The sequence below is a fragment of the Bubalus bubalis genome, chromosome 23, assembly GCF_019923935.1.
Source record: "Bubalus bubalis isolate 160015118507 breed Murrah chromosome 23, NDDB_SH_1, whole genome shotgun sequence".
Lineage (NCBI taxonomy): Eukaryota > Metazoa > Chordata > Mammalia > Artiodactyla > Bovidae > Bubalus > Bubalus bubalis.
Window position 1 is genome coordinate 33,603,513 of NC_059179.1, and position 25,264 is coordinate 33,628,776.

General features: G+C 41.7%; 1 protein-coding gene across 39 annotated transcripts in view; it reads left to right on the forward strand.

Annotated features, from left to right (window-relative positions):
- The window catches only part of TCF7L2 (transcription factor 7 like 2), a 202,379-nt gene that overhangs the window by 140,416 nt on the left and 36,699 nt on the right, over window positions 1-25,264 (forward strand). Inside the window, exon 1 of one of the 39 annotated variants that reach the window (XM_044934991.2) lies at window positions 22,799-23,825. The exons of the other annotated variants lie outside the window; for them this stretch is intronic. Within the exon in view, the coding sequence (XP_044790926.1) occupies window positions 23,703-23,825 (123 nt within the window). The 5' untranslated portion in view covers window positions 22,799-23,702. Of the gene's footprint in view, window positions 1-22,798; window positions 23,826-25,264 lie in introns of those variants that run through there. 39 annotated transcript variants of the gene reach the window in all.

The following is a 25,264-nucleotide window of genomic DNA, read 5'->3' on the forward strand; positions in this document are numbered from 1 at the left end:
TAAAGTGCCATAAGCTGGAGTTGTTTAGAATAGGGCAGGCAGCCCTCAATCCTCTGATGAGCAATGTTTTTAATTAGAATCCTGATAGATTAAGAAAATATGTGGCCTCTCGATTTGAAAAAAAGCAAAAACGTTACCTAGGGAGATTGACCGGGCTGGTCTCAGTAAGTTAAAATTGAATGCAGCAGGGAGTAGGCTGATGGTAAGGTCATTGTGTATATGAGCTGGGCTTCTGGTGCAAGACAGATCAAATAACTCAGGTCACAGAAGTGGACTTGAGTGACCTCAAAGTATTAATGCAAACAATTCTTTGAGCCATTGACCCCAAGCAGAGGGAACAAACTTGTTCCTTCTGGTTCGAGTAGGCGGATGGGTAGAGACAGTTATTAAATCTTAGAATTGTCAGAGCTGAGTGGTAACTCAGGCCTCCTTGTGCCATCCAGTCCTCTCTGTAACCTGGGGAAACCAAGGCCCACAGAGAGGAGATGACTTCGTGGAGCTAGAGAACGATGGAGTCTAGACTACCAGACTCCAGGCCGCTAGAATTTTCTCCTTCCATCCTGCCAACCTCTGATTCAAGGTGGAGTCTGATTTTTGCGGCCCTTTCATGTTAAGCGCCGTTCATTTTAAGCTCCTTCTGGGTCAGTGTGTGCAGTTGAGTATGTTCAGCATGAATTCGCATATTTTCCTCTTAGAGGCTGAGTCTCTCTGGAATGCCCCAGGCGCTCGTGGTGGTGATGAGGATGGACTTGTACAGTCATCTGCTTGGGGTTCACTAGGGAGAAGTGAGCTAGAGAGTCTTAGGGAGTCTTAGAAAGTCTTCCAGCAATGAATGTGCTTTAGCAACACATAGGAAGTCAGACCTTACGTTTATACGTGCATTTTGAGTTACCTATTCTCTGATACAGGATTATATCTTTTTCTACAACCCCACCGACCTTCTTTCCCAGGGAACTCATCTTTAGGAATCCTTTTACAGGGTTGCTTTCTGGGCTTGTGTCTAAAACTCAGAGAAATGTATGAAAATGATCCTTTGAAATCAAGCTTGATACCAGCCCTCTATGATAAACCTCAGAAAGTGTCTAGGTTGGGCGCTGTCAATACCTGATGTCAAGGCAACCCTGACAGACAAGAAGAATGCATTCAGGAGTTCAGTGGTGATTTTTCAGTGTTTGCTGAGAACTCGGTTCTGCCCCTTGTGGTCCTATGTCCTGTGACAGAGCTGGTGCTCTGGGTCAAGTTCAGCAAGTTTGTTTTGACTTGCAGCCCGTGATGGGAGTGAAGCTCTCATTATGTAATGTTAAACTGGGCCGGAATGTCAGCTGGGCTAGGCCTGCCAAAGCTTGAAGAGTTGATTGGGAATGGGCTATGTTTAGTGTGACTAATGCATCTTGGCTGGGGAAAGGGGTGGGTAGGTGTCTCTCTGAGGAGGGAGGGAGGTATGATTTGTACTATTTTGAATGTTAGCACTTTGTGTAAACTCTGCAAGACCCCGCCCCCACAATCCCCTGAGGGGGGAAAAAAATTCAGCCTTTGACCAACTAGTAAAATCGAGGGCTGTTGACTGATAACCAACCCAATGTTGCCATGGAAAGCTGTGGTCAAGGCACCAGGGTCTGTGTACCACTTGCAGTCAAGGAGTTAGCACTTTCGGTTGATGTGAAATGGTGTTTCTTAAACACCTAGCCTGTATCCATCAAATTTTGCTAGCAGTGGTAGTCAGTAATTTAAGCAGTTATACAAAGTAGATCCTGGGTTCCTTAATAAAAATAGCAGTCAACCCTAATAAAACATTTAAAGCAAAGAAAGAGGTGGGCTATTTTCCTAATAAAGATTTAAAAGTATAATTTAAGGTCTGTCTAATGACTGACCTTCTTGGTCTTTATTTGGGAGCCTTTTTCTCCCTCTGCCCTCAAGGTCCCCCACCCCTACCTCCCATCTTCCTCTTGGATCTTCTTAGAGGACAAAAGAATCCCATTTTTATGTTAATGTCTTTCGTAGAAGGTAGAAATAATCTGGAACCCCTGTTTGCACAATGATCCTGAAACACAATGTGGTCCCTACCCCAGCCAGAAAAAGGTTGCATTTTGGTGAGCATGGCAGAGCCCAGCCTCTGCACTGCCTGAGGTAAATGGTGGAGGTGGGGGGCGGGGGGGCTTGCTTTTGTTTCTTCTCTGATGAACGATAGTAAAGTGTTCACTGAACCTGGAAACACCTCCCTTTGTGTTCGGTGCTCTCCTAACACAGGCTGTTAAACTTGGGGCCTCGCTCTTGGTGGGGGATTGAATGGGGCCATTGTGGGGGGGGGGCTCACACGGAAGCCTTTGAGGGCATAGAGATGCCATTGTTTTGCTGAGTAGTGAGAAAGGGAGGAAGATCGTGCGGACCTCCAGGCATCAGTGAAGCCAGTGCGCTGACTGCGTTTCCAGGTTTGCGTTTTCTTCAAGGCTCTCCTGACCTGAGTGGTTGGGCGAGGTCAGCCTGGACAGTAAGCTCCTTGGAGCTCCCTGCAGTAGAGACCTGGTGCCTGCTGTGTGCATCTGAGTCTTGGACCTTGTTTTCCTCCACATTTGCGGGATGCTGCCCGCCTTGGGCCTACCTGTAAGTCTGCAGGGCAGTGCTGTTCTCCAGGCAGTGGAGTTAAAAACATTTGTTAAAAATCACTCACTTTACCTTAGGGATGACACCCAGTTCCCTGCTAGTGATGTTTTTGTGTCGCTTCCCTTTTGCCATCTGGTCTTCAGAGGCACTTCTGATCTTAATTATAGCATTCAGCCTCTGTTTATTTAAAACTCAGAAGATAAATAGGCTATCGAGAGTTTATCTGTAGTCATCGTGCCAACATACCTACCAACTGTCCCCATGGTTAGTAAAGCGCATCGCTGTGATCCCTGCCCACACAGTGTTTGCACACGCACACGCACGCAGGCCGTCTAAACTGATGCGTTGATCACAGGCGGGAGTGTACAGCCAGCTTCCGAACCGAACCGCTGTGCTGGCGTCTCCCATCTAGCACCTCTGCTGTGCAGTATTGCCTAGAGGAAATTTTAGTCGTAGAACTGGGAGGAGTTCGAAGACCTTGGTTCACATTCAGACTCTGCTATTTGCCCTATTATCCTGGGAAATTATTCCCTAGGAGCTTCCGTTTTGTCCTCTGAAAATACAGGGACAGTGGCATCAGCACCCAGAGGGATGTGGGATTTAAATGAGATGTTCGTGGAAGGGCAGAGAACAGCTTTCAGGCATCTTTGCACAGGGCCGTCTTTGCCATTCAGTGTTCCGTTGTAGAAAGTGAGACCTCACGGGGCTTCAGTAACCTGCAGGTTACAATGCAGTGGCATCCACTGTCTGTGTTTAGAAACGTAACACTTTTACAGTTCATTTTGCTGTTTTATTTTTTACCTCTGATAATTTTTATATTCCAATTAAACAGTGGTTTAAATCAGAGTATGTAATACCTTACCGTTCTTTTAAAACATGCCTCTGGCTTGAGGACCGTAACACATTTCACAGAGATTATCTTTGCTATACTTGAAAGTGAAAGTGAAAGTTGCTCAGTCATGTCCAACTCTTTGCGACCCGTGGACTATACAGTCCGTGGGATTCTCCAGGCCAGAATACTGAAGTGGGTAGCCTTTCCCTTCTCCAGGGGCTCTTCCCAACCCAGGGATCGAACCCAGGTCTCCCCATTGCGGGTGGATTATTTACCAGCTGAGCCACGAGGGAAGCCCAAGAATACTGGATTGGGTAGCCTTTCTCTTCTTCAGGGGCTCTTCCCAACCCAGGAATTGAACCAGGGTCTCCTGCATTGCAGGCAGATTCTTTACCAACTGAGCTATCAGGGAAGTCCCTGAGCTATCTATCAGGGAAGCTTCCTATTGCTGTACTTAACACTTTGAAAATACACTTGTTGAAGCCACTAAAGAGACATGTTTAGAAAATATTAAAAAAAAAAAATGAGTCTCATTCTCATTTTAAAGCAAGCATGGTTATTGCAGACTTCTATCCCTGCATTTAAGAAACTCTTCTGTTAGAGGAATCAGTTCTTATAGATCTCTTTGATAACTGTTTGCATAGGAGTAAAGTTTGCATTTTTAGAAAAATAGTATCTTTGTAGATCATAATGAACTTTTAGTCTTTAAACTAGGTTGTGGTACCCTTTCATCAGATATCACATCTGAACAATTGTTTTAAAAAATTAATTTCAGAAACTGTATTTAAAGAATTTTCATCCCAGTATGTGCTTTGAAATATTTAATTATAGAAATATAGAGATTGTCTATTTGGAGTTTAAGTTTTTTTTTTTTTTCTTAAGTGTTTTCTAATAGTAATGTTTTTATATATAAATTCCTGCAACAAACATTTCTTGAACATCTCAGTGCTCCATTTGTTCTGTATGTTTTATATTAAGACACAGTGATAACCATGTAATAAACACACTCTTTTGGTACAGGAAACTTCTCCTTCTAAGCCTTGCTGACCTAAAATTATAGTGAAGGATGAAGTAGATTCTAATGGCTGCTCTTGACCTCTACATCTATATACTTTATCTAATTTATAGTTGGAAAAGTAGCTAAAAGCTTTGAGTTTGTGCCAGTAGTTTGAGGAGTTGTAGTTTATATAACCCTGGAATTAAGTACAGAAGTACCAGAAAGACCACGCTATGTACTGGGTAAAAGAGAAGAAATTAAATTAGTGTTAGCTGGGATTCAGGGGCTTCCCTGGTGGGTCAGACAGTAAGAAATAATCTGCCCGCAATGGAGGAGACCTGGGTTTGATCCCTGGGTCAGGAAGATCCCCTGGAGAAGGGAATGGGTACCTACTCCAGTATTCTTGCCTGGAGAATTCCATGGACAGGGGAGCCTGGTGGGCTACAGTCCATGGGGTTGTAAAGAGTCAGACACGATTGAGCGAGCAACTAACAGTCACTCCCTGAGTGCCAGTGATGTTTATGTTCAAAGCATAGATTAATTTGGCCAACTGTATGGATCAAACGAAATAGTCAACAGCTCTGAGTTCAGGACGGTGTGAAAAGCTTGGCATCTGAATGTTACTGCATATTCCCTGAGTCTGTGATGCTCTCTGACCTCCAGTGCAAATAGCTCTTCATCAGTAGGTGATTCAACAGCATCATTTAGCATTTGGGATTCTTTAAAAACTACTAAAAAAGGGGTGATAAAAAACTTGTGCTTCTTCTCTAGCGGATAAAGGCTAGATTTTTCAGGCTTTTCAATAACTATTTCTGGGGCAGAATAATTGGCGTTAATCATTGGGCTGGATAGTCAGAGAACTGGTTTCTGTTTGGCTCTGACTAGGTTATTCCATGAGGATCTTCCAGGAGGGCATCTGGTAGCACTTTGACACTTGTAAATTATTACCTCGCTCTCTGATTGTAAGTTCCCCGAGGGCAAGGACTTTTTTCCTCTGATTTATCCGGAGTGCCTAGAATAGTGCCAGGTATGCAGAGACACCGAATCAGTACTGACTTAATCAGTAAGTGAATCTTTAAGGGTAAAATGTAGGGGAAGTTTCCTGCCTTCACTGCAGTAATTTTTCCTCCTTTGCCTTTTTCATTTGCTGAAGTTACTAACCAGCTAATCTCAAATGCATTCTCCCAAGTCCCCCGAACTTGTTTGGTTTTTTGTCTATAAAATGGGACTGTTGTCATGCAAGACTTTATTTGATTATGAGAAATAGTCCCTCCCAAACTTCCTTGAGCAGAGGTGCTAGACAAAAACAAGATGGTTTTGAAAAAACACCGCAGTCCAGACTATACTAAGATGCTTGGTCGCATCCGAAACCAGTTTCACAGTCTGCTTTAGGCGGGCGGTTGCAACATGCTTTCCATCTGTGCCTCATTGGAGGGAGCAAACTTGAGCTCCAACTCCACACTGTGGTGGGAACATTGGCACCACTGCTCCTTCCCCAGACAGCCCATGGGTGTTGCTATGGGGGAGGCATGACATAATTTAATTTTACTTTATTATTTGCTGGATGTGCCCATTGTATGCTAGCCTCTGGGTGTGTTTGCAAGGAGCTTATTTAGCAAAGAAGTAGAGACTGCGTTGTCTATAAAGCTATCTTGTCAGTGTAAGAGTCAGGCATGTATACACACACCCACACCCTCTCCTTAGGCATCCAGCATATACGCACCCCCCACCCCCTGCTTTGGCATCGAGCAGCAACCAGTACTGGCCAGGGGTGAAATCATTACCATTCAGCAACTGACTCAAAATACTCAGAAAGACCTGCCTTCCTACAATCTCCTCCCCTTAACCCTGTAATTCCCCATGGCAGCAGCTTGGGGCTTGAGCATGTGTGAATCTAATTTCTCAAACATGTGTGCAAAGGGCATAGCGAGTCGCCGTGCTTATTTAGTAGAGTTGAAACCCACTTCCTGGATTTGGGTGACTTTTCTTGGCTGTGTTCCTCAATTTGCTGTGAAGCGCAAAGGCTGAAACTCCACAAAAACGTCATTTATTTGTTAGTGAAAACCATGGACGGGATCATTCTGTCCTGGGCTCTCACCTTCTCTCTGATGTTTTGGTGGCAGGTTGTCTTTATGTAGAGGTGAGCAATCATGTATTTTTAAGCATGGGAAGTGGTAAAAGGAGGTGAGTTTGGCCAGTGTCCATATATTCAGATCCTTGGCCTTAAAAAAAAAAAACAAAACTGGAAGGGGCTTTTCCTTTATTATGCTTTTTGTATGTCAGTGTTGTTTATAAAATGACTTCCCTTCTAATTAATTTGTTTTTTTAAAGTTTGTATTATCACCTGCATCTTTTTGAAAAAATCCTGTTGCAGTATAGCTGACTGAGAATGTTGTGTTTCTTTGTATAGCAAAGTGACTCAGTTATACATACATGCATATTTCATATTCTCTCCCATTATGGTCTGTCACAGCATATTGCATATAGTTCCCTGTGCTGGTTAGCAGGAGCTTGTTTATCCTTCCCATAATAGTTTGTCCCTGCTAATCCCAAACTCCCAATTCATTGTTAATTTCAATTCTTGGTTCAGCGGACACAGTTCCCTATAAAACAGATTCCCTTCATTCTCACCAAATTACCTTATTTTTGTTTCAGCAGTATCTAATTAGGGGCCTCATGGGTGACAGGAGTCTTTTTTTTTAGTTCTGTAACCAAAAACTCCACCCCAGCACTAGCCATCCAGGTCTGCCTTGTCAGCCAGTGAAACCCTGACAGCTTGTGGGGTCTTTCCATCCCTCCCTGCAAGTCAGTGGAGAAGACTCACAGCAGTGACTGCTGATCCAGCAAATAAATGCAAAAATCCCCATAAGTGTGTTATTCTGAAATATTTAAATTTGACCAGATCAACAGCTTCTCACTTCTCATTGCATCTTGATGTTCTTATTTAACTTTTTCCCCCAGAACTTGATCAGTGCTTATGAGGACATAAATCAGAGGGGAAGAAGGAAAGGATGCTTCTGTCCAAGGTGGATGGACTGGATGCAGTGGCCAGGTTGAGAAGTTCTGAGGGGACCTTGAGAAAGGAAGCGTGCCCCCTTGAGAAACCGTGGCCTGCCGTCCCTGTGTATCTTTGCACCCATTTCTCCTTGTCCCAGGGAGCTTTGCGGTCTCTCTTCTTTTCCACCAGCATTCAAAGAAATTAATTTCCTTTGTTTCCCCATTGTCCAGATTAGAGAAACTGGAGATAAAAGATGTCACTCTGGGCATCTTGAAACCCAAGGATTTATGCTTTATCTGGCCAAGGATCTCATTTTTTAAGAGAGGAGGGAAACTAAATAATTGAGTCGAGTATTTCAAGATGTTAAATCTTTTAAAAAAAAAATCAGCCTTTTAAGAATCACATGCGAAGTCAGTCACTTTACCTTGATTGCCCACCATGATTCCATTTTTCAAAAGCTAGGATGACCATCAGGGTAGGTTTAGCTTGGTCAAATACGGTCTCAATAGTTTTTAAAATCTTATTAATGACCCCTCTAATCCTGCGAGTTTCCAGGAGGAAATCTTGATGAACAATCATGGAATTGCTTTGCCTGGTAATGTCTTGTTTATTGACAGTATCCCCAGCTGAGCTCTCTTGGTTAATACATTTTCTCTGGCACTGCTCTGGGTTTTTTTGTTTGTTTGTTGTTGTTGTTTGTTTTAAACCTGAAATGCTTATAAATAGGTTGCAGGGTTAGGAAAATGGAATGTCATGTAGCATTTTCCCAAGGAGTATTTAGAGAATTTTTCTCTAATACTAAATATGTTATGGTTCTTGTGCTGAGAACATATTACCATTGTGATCTCCATACAGGAATTTGCTTTATTGACACTGGTGTGTAGGTTCCAGAGACTCCAGTTGACATTCTTTTGCATCCTGATCAGAAACCCTGACTTTCTGGTCCTCAGCAGAGAATACATCCCTTGATGACTTGTGGGTGCTCTTAGTGGGGGCAGTGATGTGTGGTCTTGCGAGAAGTCAGAACCTCAGCAGGTCTGTGTTTCCCTCCAGCATAGAGCTTTGTCATTTCTAATGATGACGATCCATCAGTCCCCACAGTTCAAAATGAAGATAAATTGAATTAATATATGTGAGTTAAATGACTCATTGATATAATTATACTGTGAGGATTTCTTCAGTGTAACCTAACACATTTAGTGGTGTTAATTGTAACGGCTTTGCATGGGAGCATTTAATTTCATAAGCAAACAGAATAATTTATTAAATCTCAAAAAGCTATTTCAAGGCCTAGATGTAGAGAGAAAGAGTGTGTATTTAACTTGCTGTTGACTGTGGTCTGAGTGTGCTTTGCCTCATCAAATTGGAAATGGCTAAGATTTTTTTTTTCTAATTTCAACTTTTATTGGTGCATCCTCATATGTGCCCAAGTCAATAGTGAATTGAAATGAAAGTGGGAAATGGGTACCATCCAGTAAATCTTAATAAGTTATTGAAAATTGAAGAGCACTGAATAATAAAACAGTTCTAATTGCAGTTAAAACTGTATTGGCGGCAGATATGCCTGAACAAGGATGATAAAACAGCCGAGGAAGAGCATTGGATGGCAGAATCGAAGAAGGGTAATAGATTAAATGCAAAACTCAATTCAAATATTTTGTGAAATGCAGGCACGCTGTGTAAACCTATTTTTTGCTGAAAAGCATGTTTTCTCTCATGTCAGAAACGATCACAGGAATCCTTTTAATATTCATTTAAATAGTTTTTAATTGGCTTCAGAGAGTTTAAAGTTCAGCACGAAGGTGGGATCTAAGCTTACTAATTAGATCGAATGCCGTTTGACTCAAAGAGCAGACTTGATAATTAAAGAATTTCATACCAAATATACATTCGGAAAACATTCTTTTCACATCATTGAGGTAAAAATGGTTTTCCTGAAATTCCTCCTATTCTTTTTCCAAGAGAAATATCTCTTACAGAAGGATTGTAAAATCTCACGCCACTTGTTAGAAAAGGACAATCTGTATTTTGGAGCAAACCTCTCATTTGATTGTCGTATAGCCGACATCCGCTGTTCAGGGCATTCTGATATATATATTTTTTCTATCCAAGTGGAAGTCTGACTTGCCTGGAACGTTGTGATGAACACAAGTTGTTGTGTCCTGTGTGTTTCTCCCACTAAGTTGTTTGAAGCTGTTGAAATGGAAGGCTGAGGAGAGGGGGCACTTAAGCAGTGAAGGGTTTTTCTTTGTAAATAATAGATCAAGAGCACTGGATCTGTATCTAATGGAGCTGTGTGCGGCCTCCGTTTCAAGGACAGCGCGCGGTTTTAAAAACCACGACTACCGACCAGCCCGTCCGAAACCTGTGGTCAGTTTTGTGGATGTGTGTGTGTCTGCTTGCCTCTTGCCGTGACTCCCCCCCACCCCCTCATACATGGTTTGCTGTAACGTCATACTTTATTTCATAAAGTTAAAGAAAACCCAAACAGTATTTTATAAACGTGTGTATATATATTCACATGAGAGAGAGATCCTTACCAATACCTATCTTCCATAATTATGGAATGATTTAAGGAAGTTTGCTCCTGTTTTACTAACATGTTTGAATGAATCTATTTGACAATGATGTGCTCTGCTAAGAAAATATTGATGTCTATAGCTGACATTAATGCAGAAATTAGTTTATTGTAACAGCAGAAAAATCGAATTCGTTATGTTTGCAAACATATGTTACCTTGATAATTGGATGAAAAATTTGATTTGCCATTTTCTCCCCCCATTCCTGTTCCTCTTTTGGAGTTTATAAATTTGTTCTTATATTTGCTGGTTTGAATCTGTATTTGAAAAGCATTGCATACTCTGAGTATTGTTGGTATGTTTCATACAATTCTTAAAAGCTTAATAGGGCTTTGTTCCTCCTGAGCTTGAATTAGTTGTTATTTTATCATTTGCGATCTAAATATTATACCTAATTGATATTTCTCCTTGTATTGCAAGAGTACAGGCATGTACCAGTATCTTAAATATTTAGTCTCTATCAAGAGCATCATTGGAAATAGAAAAATGAATATTAGATGTTAAATGTCAAATAGGAGCCTGTATAAATAGAAAAACAAGTACAGATTAAATTTGGAGATTCCTTTGATTATTTCTGAAAAAGTTGTTTATAAGATTTAAGTGGTAGTTACTCTCAATGGAACCAGTTCTTTTTTTAAAAAATTGCATCCTACAAATTTGGGCCTATTTTTTAAAAAAAAGATCATTTCCTTATAAAATAGGTTTCTAAATAATAGAGTTTAACCTAAACAGTTTAAATATTTTTATTACATACAAAAACGTGTGCTGGAAACGAAAGCTTCTAACGTACCAGCTCCTTGAAAGAAAATCATTAATCTTCTCAAATGTAAGTGTAAAGTTGATCCATTTTAGCCTCTTGTCCATAAATTGTTGATTATTGGTTTTGAAGGAAAGCGCAGTGTGAGTGTGTTTTGAATTTTAACTTTGAAATCATAGATGTACAACATGTTCATGGCAATCAAATCACAAGCTGAGAGAACCCATTTGAAATAATTTTTTTAAAGTATTCCTGTCAGGGCATTATTTATAGGAATGATAAGTTTCAGATTTTAGGTTTCAGAAAGTTGAGGTTGGCCGCACTTCAAATCTACAATTTAACTGCTTTGAAAGAATGGCTTTGCTTGTCTTCAGGGGGAAACAAGTAACTTAGGGGACATCCGTTCTTTTTTTTTTTTTTTTTTTGCAGTCTTTCATCCCTAAGTATAACAAATTGTTTCTTTTATTAATGTGGTACTTGCACTATCGAAGCAGTTCTTAGGGGAAAATAATCAGGAAGATATGCTTTTGCTTCTCAGATGCTACAACCTGAAATATGTTACTTCATTCCTTGAAGAGATTTTCTTTTTTCTTTCCTCTTTCAACAAATAACAGCTAACATAATAGAAATTGCAGAAAAGGTACAATGAGATTTTTTGCCCTTCTCGCACAGCATGTTTTGGTTGGCTAGGAGAAGCCAAGGTATTGGAATATGATTGTCCCTATTTAAGGAAAAAAAATGATATAATTTGTCATCTTACCGGTTCTCAGCATTCTGTGCGGCGTGTGCTTAGTCAGTGCTGGGACAAACAGCGGTCTGACAGCTAATAGATATCTCTGCCCTCAGTTGTTTAGACATTTTTGTCTTTTGTGACATTGAAGAAAAGACAAGGAAGGGAATGGAAGCAACTAAAAAATGTCAAAAGATCAAAAAATCAATGGGCCGCAGGAATGCGATCTGTTTACGGGGTGGAGTTGCTCTTTCTGTTCCCCCAGAAGTCGGTCGGGGTGTCGGGGGGCAGCCACCGGAGTCGGTCGCTGCCACCTCCCTCCCTGGGAGAGGTGACACAGCCCTGAGCGGTGCTTCACAAAGCTGGCGTGTTAGCACGCTCCCCGCTCCCCCACCCCTATGAATAAATAATAAAATAAATAAAAGCTTTGCTTTCAGGACTCTGAAATCTGAGTTTGGGGTGCTGTGCCTCTCCATCCATTTCCAACCATTTCCAGATTCCCTGGGCTGCAGCCCAGCAGATGGACTAGAGGATTTACTCATGGGCATTTTAATTTTCCGATCAGGGGAGAACACTTGACATTTTTATTATTTATTTATTTGATTTTGGAGGGAAAAAGTCAATATGAGTGAAATGGGTGATGATTAGGTGGGCCACGCCAGGCAGATGAATAATTGTTTTGTCCCTGGCTAAGACTGGACAAGACTTACGTACATATATCTTGGGGTGGTCAGTAGCAAGGAGTTGAGATTTTATGTGAAAACTTGTTTCTTAGAGAGGAGGAGACTGGGTATGTGGATAGTAAAGATGATTTTAATTCAACAGGGAGAATGAAATGTTAGTTGCTGTCCATAAAAACTTTTGGGTTTTGAACTGTAGACCTTAGTTGCCTTTTCTCTCTCCTTTTAAAACCTTTTCAACCAACTGGTTGTTTGTTGTCTGGTCTGTGTGTGTGTGTGTGTGTGTGTGTTCACCTACACATTTGCCTCGCAAACTGTGACACCCAGGAAAATAGATGGACCCTACAAGGCGAGGCCACAGTCTGTTGGGGAAGTTTTTTTTTCCCCCCAAGCATTGTAGTTGTTATTTGATAGTAAGTGTGGTCCAGGCTGCATATTTTATAAACTTTCTATTAAAGTTGGGGCATGTTATCATAAAACTCAATTGCGATACTTTGTATTACACTCTGGGATTGAGAGATAGACATAGGATTAAAAAAACAATTTCTAGGCATTTCTAGATGATAAATTTAATTTTCTTTGCTATTTGGAGGTCTTCTTTGAAAATGCAATTGTAATGAACGCATTCAGAACTGGAGAATAGATTTACCCTTGGCTTCAAATAGTCGACGTTATCAGGCGCTGTCATTCGTTCCTTCCTATTTTCGGGCTGCTAATTGATGTTTTTGATGTCAGCAAGAAAATTGAAGAAAATGTCATGTGTGAACCAGTGCGGAAGTTAATAAGATTGACTTCGTTGACAGAATTTACAATGAGAGCAGAGACCGCATAATGGGACCGCTGCGAATTCTTTGGAGTCAAAATTGACACCTCACGCTAGGCCAGTGGTCGATAGGAGAGATGGAACATTTGGGAAAGTTCCTAATCTCATTTTTCCCCCCTTACCTTTTGGTCTCCGATGGTTATTTAGTTTCCCCAGCAGCTGTTTATTCAGGGGGCTATTGCTTCGGACCACTCCAGGGCCTCAGTTCAGGCTCCCGGTGTCATCAACAATGCTTGTTTCTTATGCTGTTTTGAGTTTGAAAGCAAAAGAGTCTTAAAAAGGTTAGATTAAGATGTGTCTTAAGGAAAGATATACTAATATCGGTCAGGGTCATTGCAAATGCTTGGGTTACGTGCAATAAAGCCGAAGCGCAAATCCCTCCCTGAATAAAGAAACCGAGTTGGCACTGAGATCAGTCCTCAAGCCTCACAGAAGGCTCTAACTTGCAAGCAAAAAAAAAAATAATAATAATTGAGTTCTTGGCTGCATGTCCCCAACCCTCAAAAGAAACATTTTAGCCGTGATGCCCCTTAAACTTTTTTCCTAAGTTATTGAAAGTTTAATGGAATAGTTTAATTTTCCAGTAACGTGGCAGAGTTTATTGGATTTGTGTGTATAATTATGGATTGGATTAGTTGAGTTTGGTTCAGTGCATCTGATTATCTTCTGGCCTTTAGGGAAATGCGCTAAAACCCTAATATGTCCAGTACCCCCAAGCGGTCTCTTTTTGAAGGCACCGCACAAAATGTGGTCTCTACCAGCGCTCGGCCTCCAAGGATCTTCAGTAAGAGACATTATTCTTGGAATATCCAATTAATTCCACGGGCAGTGATCAGTTAGCGCTTCTTCTTCCTTTCTCGCCATTTGAAATGCTAACACAATGAATATTTTCTCATTGGTCTGTGTCCCTCGGCTAAGCTGTTGCCGCGGGCTGAGAATTTCATCGACTGATGAGACCAGAGGCTCCGCCAATAAAAGGTTACAGTACGTGATTTGCATGCCAAGTGGGGTTTGGTTTCATGAGCTTAAAAGTTCTTTAACTTTTATTTGACTTTTTTCTTTTGCTCAAAGTAGATTGAGGGGTGAGTATATTTGTGAGTGTTTAAAGTATGAAAATTACCAGGGACAGTAGGTCACAGCAATATTTTGGACCATCCTTATGGAGACGGTGGGGGTTTCCCTTTGTGTTACCAGCTTTCATGGAGAGCAACCACGTCCACTCTCTAAGATCCGGTCTACGGAAAGCATCTTTTCAGATGTTGCGATTTTGTGTTGAGTCCCTCTAGTATACTTCAGGAGCTTGACATCTAGGAGAACGGTACCATTAGAGTATCTCGTAAGTACTAGTAATCCAATCCCAGCATTATTTGAAAGGACTAGAGACCATTGAGTAGGGCATTTGGGAGAGGAAGGAATATCCTTTTCTTTGGAGTGGTTGGTAAGCAGAGTCTTGAGTTTCAAGAAAATAATACCTTCTAGAGGAGTATTCAAAGGTAGAACATCTTCTGTTATCAAGGGTAAGTTGGAGGTTGTTATGGAGTACTGAGGTGCATTGAACACAAGAAAAGCTACAGCCAAGAAAATGATCAGCACCACTTTCACCAGAGAAGGTTCTAATGGATTAGATGATAGCTTGCAAAACCTAGTTTCCCAACTATTTCTCAACTAGACGAAGCCCCGCAAAGTACGGGGCCGGCAGCACATACGTTCAGTTGGCTCAGAAAGACAACACCCGATGGTGTCAGTGTTATCTCTTTGGTCTTCCACAGTCTTCCAGACTTGGGTTTTATTAAGTCAGGATGCTCCTTGTTGATTTAAAGCCATTAGAGGTATCTTCTGATCTGAGGAGTATGGGTTGACAAAAAGAGGGAGGCGGTGGAGTTCTAATCAAGGTACCTCATCCCTTGCTCAAAATGGGGGGAAAAGGGGATTGAGGGAAAAGAAAGAGGCAGCCTTCAAACCACTGTTATCTTAGAGGAAGGATAATATGATCGGAGACTTGACATATTTCAACCGAATGAAAAATCATGATACCTTTACCAAAGTTGTTAGCAAAAGGGAACTGGCAAGGCTAGGAATGGTGAGCGGTTCCCCTCTCTCCCCCTCCCGCCCTCTTCCTCCTTCCTTCCCTAGCTGTCTGTGAGGAGCAAAGCAGGTGGCTCCCTGTGGCTGACTTTTCATGACAACATGCCATTAGAAATTGCCGTCCTGTTGATCAATCCTCTCGACATGACAGATTTGCCGCAAGGCCTGGCTCTTTGAGCGCCAGCACTGTGGCTTTTCCCTCCTTTTTTCCTGCACTAATTGGTGAAAGTTTTTTTACTGTGCTAGTGGCAGAGGAAATTCTTTTGAACGTTGTCACAATCGAGTGTTGACTTCTTTAGAATTGCAAGTAGGTTAAGTGAGTATCAACATTGTGGGGGGGTGGATGGAAGGAGGGAAAACTGTAACACAAAGTTAATACCACCTAAATTTTATGATTAGAGTCACATTGGAAAACAAACTAATTGGATTACTCACACACACACACACACACACACACACACACACACAAATGAAGACAAGTATCAAATGATCCTTTTAAACTTTTGTTATGTTTGGTCCTTTTGGGGGGCTCCGGTCCTGACATTAGGAATTGGGGAAAGTACATTGTCGTGTTGATGGAGAGAATATATCTAATTCTGCCTCCTTAGTTTCTTCGTGTAATAAATGTATTCAGAATAGCAAGAGCACAGACATTATATAACATACTGTAAATCAAAAGAGGTACATAGAGCTTCTATTAGGGGAGCTCATTTTCCTCTGAAGTACTACAGATATTCTTCTGTCCAAAATCAACATACAAAGAACAACCTCTTAGCAAAGCCTTTGTCCTCAGATATTAATTCTTTTGATTCAAAAGTTGTAATTCTGCTTAAATTTTGCTGTTCTGGTTATATATAAGATTGTTTTTTAGCCTAGACTATAATAACCTTTCATATTATTTAAATCCAAACTTCTCAGGGAAACTGAGAATTAGGATGCTTTTCTTTCTTTTTAGATCATTTGAACTTGAAACTTATTTTTAATAACAAGGATTTTCTTACTGAAGTAAGTTGTAGAATCAATGTATGTTTAAAGACATATTCTCTGGTGATAAAGATAACTGTTAGGAGAATAGTTTTGTTTAGCCAGATTGAGTGAGAGGGTATGCGTGTGTGAATTTTTCAGGCAGCAGAATCTGTGTTCATTCTGATTCTTGACCACGTACCATTTCAGATTATTCCTAATCGCAAAAAAAGAAGTAGTGGAGGGTGTGAAATCCCTACAACTCTACTGTAGGTTTGTGGTAACTATCGAGAAGAAGTCCTACATAAAAATAAGGATTTTGTACTGACTTGTGATATAAACGTAGAAGCCTTGTGTGCAGAGTAGGTTACTTCTATTGCACAGTTGATATTTACTAGGAAATGAGAATTACAGAATACAAGTCACTAAGATTATGAATGGGATTTTTGGTTAATTATTTTGGTTCTAAGTACAAAATGAAAAGGTAAAAGAAGGCAGTAAAACGTTGTCTGGAATTGCGTGGGCCTCGACCCCCTTCGTAGCCATCCTTTTTGCTCTAGTTGTTATGTTATAAGGGAGAGAAGTGCAGAAACCCCTATTGCAAGAAGCATCCATTCATATAATTAATTTTGCCATTGTAAAAATCATTTGTAAAATTTGCATTATTAACATTATCAAGTCACTAGTTGGTAAGACATCAGACATGACGAGAGTGAAGGGCAGCTTAGGGAGAGCTGGGCTTTAAACCCTCAGTAGATCGGAGTCAGGATCAAAGGCGCTTGCTTTATGTGGCTGTGCTAGACTTTGAAGTCCTGACTGCACCTACAGCACTCATTTCATCAAGTTCACTGGTGTCTTAATAGCAGATCAATAAGTTTCAAAGTCGGAGAGTTAATTTGATACTAGTGCTGATGCGGTCGTGCTGGGGAAGCCGAGAGAGAGGCAGAGAAGGCTGCCTATTAACAACTCCAGTACGGAGCGCACAAAGATGCAGATTGCCGATCTCTCCCTGACCCTGAAAAGACAGGCTTCGGCCAGGAATGGGGAAACTGTGAATTGATAAAGCAAGGAGTCCTTAATTTAGACATCTCAGGTTATCTGGAAGCCAGTCCATGCTTGAAAAATCTTTGACTTGGATACACATGTACTGGGATGGGCACAGTGTCCGTTCGGTAGAGATAAACATGTGACCACAGAAACGCGCACACACACCTTTCTAAAATAAAAGGGGAGATCTACATAAGGACCACGATAGGTTTTAAGAGGTGATGTGTGTGGGGGAAAAAGGCACATAATCTGTTTTTGGTTTTTAAAGGGAGCTTTGAAAGTATGCTTACATCATAGGGGGTTATGTTGATTTTTTTTTAAGTGGCATTGGGAATATCTCCTGATGTGAATAATAATAGGCAATAATAATTTGATACAAGTCCATTTTGATCCACTTTTTTTTTTTTAAAGGAAGTTCTTCAGGAAAAGTCTTAGCCCCAAATTTCTTTCCTTCTTTGTAGCATAACTTGATATGCGGGCAAACAAATGGGATTCTTTATAGAACTCTATCTTTGTTCCCTTTCTCGAGTTTGAATCAAGTCTCTTCATTTTTATGATACGGTACATTTTTATGATACATTCCAAGAGTTTGTTGAACATGAAATAAACCACTAGGTAAAGGCAGTGGAAAATTGAAAGAGAGGAGATAAGTTGGGTCAAAGGCGAATGTTTTTATATTTTTTTAGGATTTTTCTTTGTTTTCAGTGGTTTGGTTTAGGTTCTTCTTAAAGGATAAGCATAAACATTGTAGGGTGTGTGGTAGAGATGACATCAGTGGCTATTGCAGGAGGGGATTTGGGGAGAGGTTTTTTTTTTTCTTTGTGCAAAAGGGAGGATATAAAGATACAGAGTTCAAAGATGCAAATCGCGAGAAAGTAGAAACCTTAAAAAAAAATTTTTTTTTATAAGAACTTTCCCATCTGTATGTACAGCACCGGCTTCCCAGCATCGAAGGTCAGATTCACACCCTTTTCGAACAAAACTCTAATTTAGAATGTTCATCTAAGGGTTGATAATGGTATTAGAAGGCCAGTGGGGTGGTCAGTGGGTGTTGTAGATTAGCTCAGTGGCCATTACGGCTTTACCTAGACCCCCACGATTCATTGGGTAGATTAACCATCACATCTGTCATTTTATCCCTTTTAGTTCTCCCCTTTTTACCACATTTAAAATACGAAAAGGGGGGTGGAAATATCATCTCGAAGACAATTTATATGGAGCAAGCCAGTGAAGCATGCTAGTCCTAAAACGTCTAAGAAATCGCCATATATATCTATGTGTGTAGATACGTACAGTATAGTTATACGTGCTGTAACTTTGCATGACATAATAGATGTTGAAATGATTTTGGTGAATTCAAATAAGTTGGTTATGCCAGGTAAGCTGCAAGTTTTTACACCTAATTCCTTTTAAATTAGTCTCTTGCCTGTTTTGTAGAGAAGGTTCTGTGTTTTAATAATCTTTTAAGACATTTTCTGCTACTGGGCTGATGGCTCTCAGTTCATCAGGCTCGGTTAGTTTAATTTCTGACAAAACTTCCATTACCACTTTGCGGCGCCATCAATTAGACAGTCTTGGCTGGTTAGAAAGGTACTGGATACTCTGTGTGATGGCTATTTGAGATCTACTAGGTGTGTTGAATGGACTTTCGTTGAGTTGTGTTGTTTTTCTGTGTGTTTATTACAGAAAGATTGCCACTGTTAAAGGGAACTTAAGAGTTTCTGTAAATGTAAAGGCTCATCCTGAATAAAGTGAGAGAGACAGTGCTTGGAATCTGGGGAATAGAGGTGGAAGGAGCCGAGCTGATGAAGGTGTTTCTTGTCAAATTTGTGTAGGAATTATTTACCGTGCTGTCTTTCCTGAGCTGCTACAGTAAAAGTGAAGACATGGAAAATTATCCCAGATGGGACGAATCGCTCATTCTCTGTTCTTTTTTTAAAAAGGAAAAGATTTCAGGAAAAAAGTCGTCTTTTTCTTTAGAACAGTATGAATAAAATCTGGACAGCTGTCGAAAAAGATATGCCGTCTGCATTTTTTTTTTTTTTTTAAATTCTTGCCGCCACCATAACTAAATAGCTTGAATAGTACATCTTTTTTTTTTTCCCCTTCATACATAATGATCTCTACTTCATTAAAAGCGTATTAATCTGGTTCCCAGTCTCTTGGGAGACACCTTAAGATGATGATATTGTGGGTTTTTTTCCCCCCGAATTGTTAAAAAAAAAAATTCTAGCAGATTTGGTCCCTGTCAGTCAGAAATAATTGTGTTCTTAATCTTGTCCCTGATGGATGACTCGGAGTTCAGCAACGGGCCGGCTCCAATGACAAATACAATATTAATATTCATTAACTGCTTTGACAATGCTAATTTTGATGCAGTAGTAAAGGGCCTTCCAAAGTTAGCGGCCAAAGCATCAGAGCTGCGCAAGGTGGCAAGATAATTTGTGCTGGTTTGCTGAGCTGAAGGCTTTTAAAGTCTATAGCAAAAAGCTAGGTACCACAAACAAAAAAGAGAAAGGGAAAAAAGTTCTGAAGCATTGGAAGGCAGGGCTGCGGAAATAATACGATCACAGTCCGCTAAAAAATTTGACACCTCTGATGCAGTTTCTTTGAGTGAAATTTCTACAAAGTTGCAACAAAAAAGCATAGCATGGTAAGTCAGCACATTCTTGATTTTGTTTAATCTTTTTGATCTTTTCAATTATCGCTATTTGAAGATCAATAGTCATTTTTTCCTACGATGCTTAGAAGATGCGCAGCGGTGGTTTAATATGTGTTAGGACCATTTGCTTTAAAGGAACACATCCACAAGTTTTCGGTAGGTTTTTTTTTTTTTTTTAAGTTAGTCATGAAAAATGTTATACAGTAAATTGTTCTGAATTCTTTTACATATTGGTGTTTTTAATGGTCTATTTTGACTTTTGTATACCCCTCCACCCCCCAAAAAGAATTCAGCAAGATAATTAAGCTCTGGATGTTGTCAAGAATTTTGAGGGTACTTTCAGCGGGCAAAAAACTTTAAGAGTGAAGTGGTCCTCTAACTTTATCTAAATTCAGCTGTCTCCCCCCTCCCCCCTTTCCTTCTCTGAATGGCATCAGATAGCTATTAAAGCTTAATTTCACTGGAGAACTGCAAAGCCTTACTTTAGCCAACTTACGTGAACTTCTTTGGACTACTGAAATTGCCTTTATGTTTGCCAAGTCGGCAAACAAAATATCGGGCTTTGTTCTTTTGATTGAATGCCGGTTTGCGGGAAGAGGGAAAAAAAAAAAGAGAAAGCCCTGCCTTTTTTTTTTTTTTTTTTTTTTTTAATACCCCTCCCTTTCGGGGGGGGGGGTGTGGATTGTTGTGGAATCGGGGGAGATCCCAGTTATTGTGCCCTTCCCTATCAAGCGAGATAATTCTGTGAATGGAACTGTGCTTGAGCATCATCCAGTCTGGCGGCGCTGGTGGTGTGAGCTAGTCCCCTGTGCCGCGGGTGCTCCGCGCGGCTGCAGAGCGGGTGCTGCCCTCCAGTGGAGCCTGCGGCCGGCGCGGGCCCTGCGCGGCCATCCGGGCGCGCGGCAGCATGCCCGCGAGCCGGCGGCGGGAAGGAGAGCCCCGCAACCCGCTCTAGATGGTAAGCGGTCCCGTGCGCGCGCGCGGGCAAGCGGGCCGGCAGACGGGTGTGCGGGGCGGGGTACCCGGCCCGCTGCGTCCCCGCGTCTGCCCCGCCGCGTCCCGGTTTGTCCAAGGCCCTTGCATGCTCCTGCTCCCAGCCTCCGTGGGGTTCGCTGTCACTTAGCAGTAACTTTAAGATTTGATGTCCCTTGACTGGTAAGGTGCCCGATGGAGTTGGACTTAATTTTTTTTTTTTTTAACTCTAAAACATACACACACACACACACAACGGAAAAAGAAAAATGACATGACTTTTTCGTTCTGAACTTTTAGCCCGTGACTATAAAAACATGCCTTATGATTATTGTTTAATTCGGACGTGAATATTCGGGACGGGGGAGAGGGGTTGTTTCTTTTGCCCCCATCAAGTTAAATTCACTTAAATGCTCCAGCTTCCTGACTCCCCTCCTCCCTGGCTCTCCCCAAATATTTTCCTAAAGGATCGGCCCTTTTCTACTTTTTGTATATATTCTTTCAAGACCCAGTTCCTCTCACCTCCGTCTCAAACTTCTTTATCTAAAACAACGTAAACAGAACTTTGTTGCTGATGTGGAAGAGAACCGTGGGATGTAAATGGTCTGTCCCTTCTGTTCTGAGTTTATTTCTTCTCCACGTTATTGTTAATTGCATGCTGAAAGGAAAGGGTCCTGGGTTGGTTTTTTTTTTGGTGAGGGGGGAGAAGAGAAGTATTTGGGAAAGTTTACCAAAAAAATCCCACAGAACTTTGCAGCCTTCGGTCGCCCTTTTTTTTGTTGTTGTTTGTTTTTCAATGGAAATGTTCTAAGGGTGGATGTACTTCTGACAAATCGGGGTGCCTAGGGGACCGACTGGGAACAGTCGGACGGTGGGACAGCATATTTCCGGGAGCATTTTCTTAGGAGGGGTTAGTTTGAAGAAATTCATGAGATTTCCGTGTCCTTTTGAAGGAGGAGGAGGTCTGTCTGGAATGTGTTGGCTCCTCTTGCTGTTTCCATTTTCCTTGTCTTTTGAGACAGCCAGAAAATACATTTCTAGTCCAAGTTGCCCATCCTGTTTGCTGCACTTTATAAGTTATTGTTGCTGAATGATTGGGAGCTGTCCATCAGCGGGAAAGGAACTTGCAGTTTACTTAAGAAATTGCATGTGTGACAAAGGCCGCTGCCTAGTGTGGTGGTCCGCGTGAATAGAGGGAGGGGAGGCAATTAGGGGGCTGTGTGGTTGGGGCTTTTTACTTGTCAAGCTGGAGCCTCATTGCTTTTGTTACTGCCATGTAAAGGGAAATGGCAGGGTTTTGTTTTGGTATTAAGGGCCTTAAAGCTTACTGCCTGACACTTACACGGGAAGGCCAAATAAAGTCCAGAAACTGGGACCACGGAGCAGTATTTTAAAAAAGAAGAAGAGAAAAATTAAGAATCCTCACTTTTTTGTTACCCTGAAGCCCTTCCAGTCCTTATGGGGTTTTTTTTGTGGAAGGGGACATTGTGGGGAGGTGGAAGTTGCGAGGGGTACCAACTTGTCTGGTATAGTAACAGATTGCTTAAAGACCGACATCAGGAAAAACAGCCCTGTGGGTTTGCAGATCAACAGCTGGACAGTCGAGTCGGTAAATTAAAAACATCTCCTGTATGTTAGGTGTCCCGCGCCAGAAGAAACAGAATCTTTGCCACCGGTCTTGCTTGAGACCGGGCGGCCGGGACCCCATGTGGCAGCCGGGGTGTTTTCTTACCTGCATGCAAATCGGAGTTGTGTGTTTGCTTTTGAAGAGGGTGAAAAGATTTCACACTTGGGGAGGGGAAGGACCGGAAAGGCGCTCTGGGTGAGTGTTGTCCTCTGCAACTTTCTTCTGTCTTTAACCCCTCCTGGAACAGACACCCTCCCACAGTCCCCTCCTTCATGGAAAAGAGGATGATTTCAGGCCTGTGATGTCTGGGTCTCTCAACTCCAATTAAGTTAAACCCACACACATGTACCCAGTCCTGGATCCTAGGAGAGACCCGGGAAAAGTAAGTCGGGTTGGGGGGACTCAGGAATTGCCTTTTTTCTCCTTCTCCTCTCTTCCCTCTCTCTCAAATTCTGGGGAGAAAGCTCACAGAACTTACAGTCAGAAAGCCAGAGAGCATTCAGACTCCTGGAATGCCAGTGAACGCGGGAAGCTTCCGTTCTTCTGCTTCCAGAGAGGTCAACTGAAAAATCTTACAGGCTCAGTCTCTTGCTCTGGAAGGAAGAGGGGTGTGTGTGTGTGGCAGGCAAGGCCCTACCGAGTGTCACTCCCGTGTCACTGACAAGAAAACACACTTTCCTCTCCCCATCCCCCAACCCATGGCAGCCCTCGCCCTAAGAAATTTGTTTTGAGGGATTTGACAATCTTGTAGATAAAGTGCCTGCCTCTTCCCTTCGGTTGATCATTTTCCCTCATGGCTGACCGTAATTTCTTAGCTACTCTTAGCGGTGGCTCTGGCCCCGCTGCCCAAGGTAACGGGTGAGGGAGGGGGGACTCTGTTTAGAGCCCGAGCTGGCTGGGGAAATGGGCCTCCCCCTTCCTTCAAGGATTTTGCAGTGGTACAGGATAGAAACTGGGAGGAATTTCTTTTCATTAATTTTTTAAAAATTTAATCTGTAACCAGTCGAACTAGATGATTTGGTTTCTTTTTGTTTGTTTTTGCTTTTTATTTGGTTTCAGAGGGATGTGTGTGGAGAGGGACGAATTAACCAAATAACTGCAGGCATCGTGAGCGAGAACTTGGGGAGCATTTTGAGTGTCCCAGGGCAGAAATTGGGAGCCATCTCCATCTTTTAAGATGCCTTTTTTCAGCTCTTTAAAATGAAAGGGAGAAAGGGAGGGGAAGCGGGGAGGAAGAAGAAAAGTGAGAAAAGCAATAAGGGAGGAGAAAAAAAAGCTGGCCCAGTCCCATCTTGAAGGTACAGAGAAAGTTTTTTTTTGAGGTGGAGAGAAAGAAAACCAAAGCTATTATGGACCCTAGGAATACCATCTTAGTGGGAGTGGAAGATCTGAGTGGGAAGGGAGGTGCGGTGGCCTCTGGGCTCACTCTCTTCCACCAGTTGGGCGGTTGGCACCTCAATTTGAATTGCTGGGTGAGTAGTGGGGTGTGTGTGTGTGTGGGTGTGTGTGTGTGGGTGTGTGTGTTCTGTCCTTGCTTATATATAGTCTTGACCATTAAACCTTTGTGTTTGTTTTTGTTTTTGTTTTTTTTTATTCAGACAGTGGGCAGGAAAAACAAGATAAGAGTAAATGGTCAACTCAAGCTATGCTCTCTTACTATGTACTTTTCATAGTGGCTTTTTTGGGGAAGTGGGGGAAAGGGTTAAAAAAAAGATGGGGAGTAGAGAAAGCTTGACTTTTATCACCATCCTTACGATTCTATAGCAACGCAGACCCAGCTCCCCAAGTGCAAGTGAGCTATAATCTGGAAAAGGGTGGTGGGATTTGGGATTTCTTCTAATAAATAATCTGTCCCCCCGCTTCACCCACCAGGGTGGGCTCCACTGGAAGAAAGAGAAGGAAAAATGACATGCTCTCATGGAAGAGCATACTTTGGAAGCTTGAAACATTTTTGAGCAATAAGGCTTTTCCAGTAGCAGGGCTTGTGTAAACTGTGTATTTTGATTTCATATTTAATGCTAACTTTGTGTCGCTCTGTCTTTGGTTGTATTTATTTTCAATCTCCAAATTTAGATGCTGCCAGCCTTTTAGGGCTCCAGTCTTGCTTGTGGTGTTTGTATTTTGTAAATGTAATATAAAATGTGTTTTGGAAATGTGAGCAAAGACTGATGACAGCCTATTGTGCTGTTAACGATCAGGGAGAAGGCCCCTTTGCAGTACCTATTTGGGGCTTAGAATACTTGATACTCCGTTCAACTCTCAGATCAAATCCTTTGCCACAAGCTGTAAGGGCATTCTCTTGGAGGCGATTCCTTACTTGTCTTAATTATTGCTTTTTGTTATTAATTTTTGTTGTTGTCGAATGGCCAAAGAAACATTGGCAGTGGTCAGTCAACTCTTAGATCTAATATTTAGGGGAAGAAGGAATGAAATATACTACAGACTATAAGAGTCCTTATGTTTTCAAAATCATGAATTAAAATCCTCTGTGTCATATTGAACTATCTAAGTGGTAGGTAGTTCTCTAGTCGAGCATGAAGGAATGACAAACATGTGTCTTGGTTTCCCTTCTGGTTCTGTGCAACTTTCCAGCTCAGTGTATGGTGGTGTAAACTGTCAAGAATTGTGGGGAGAAGAGTGCAGGCTGGCACTGCAAATGTATAAATTGTCTTGCCACAAATTTCCCACCGTTTCCAGATTCCTGAAAGGTTCCAGACCTTTGTTTACTCAAATTACTGGGGTTACTTCATAGCAGTCCTGCTGTGTTGGTATGGGGAAGCCTCTATTCTTGATGGCTTATGGGAAGGGAATTCCTTTGAAAGGGTAAATTCCTGACTCTGATGATACAGATATTATGATCTTTGTATTGTCACAACAGGCTGCTGCCTCCGCATTTTCTGGAAGCAACAGA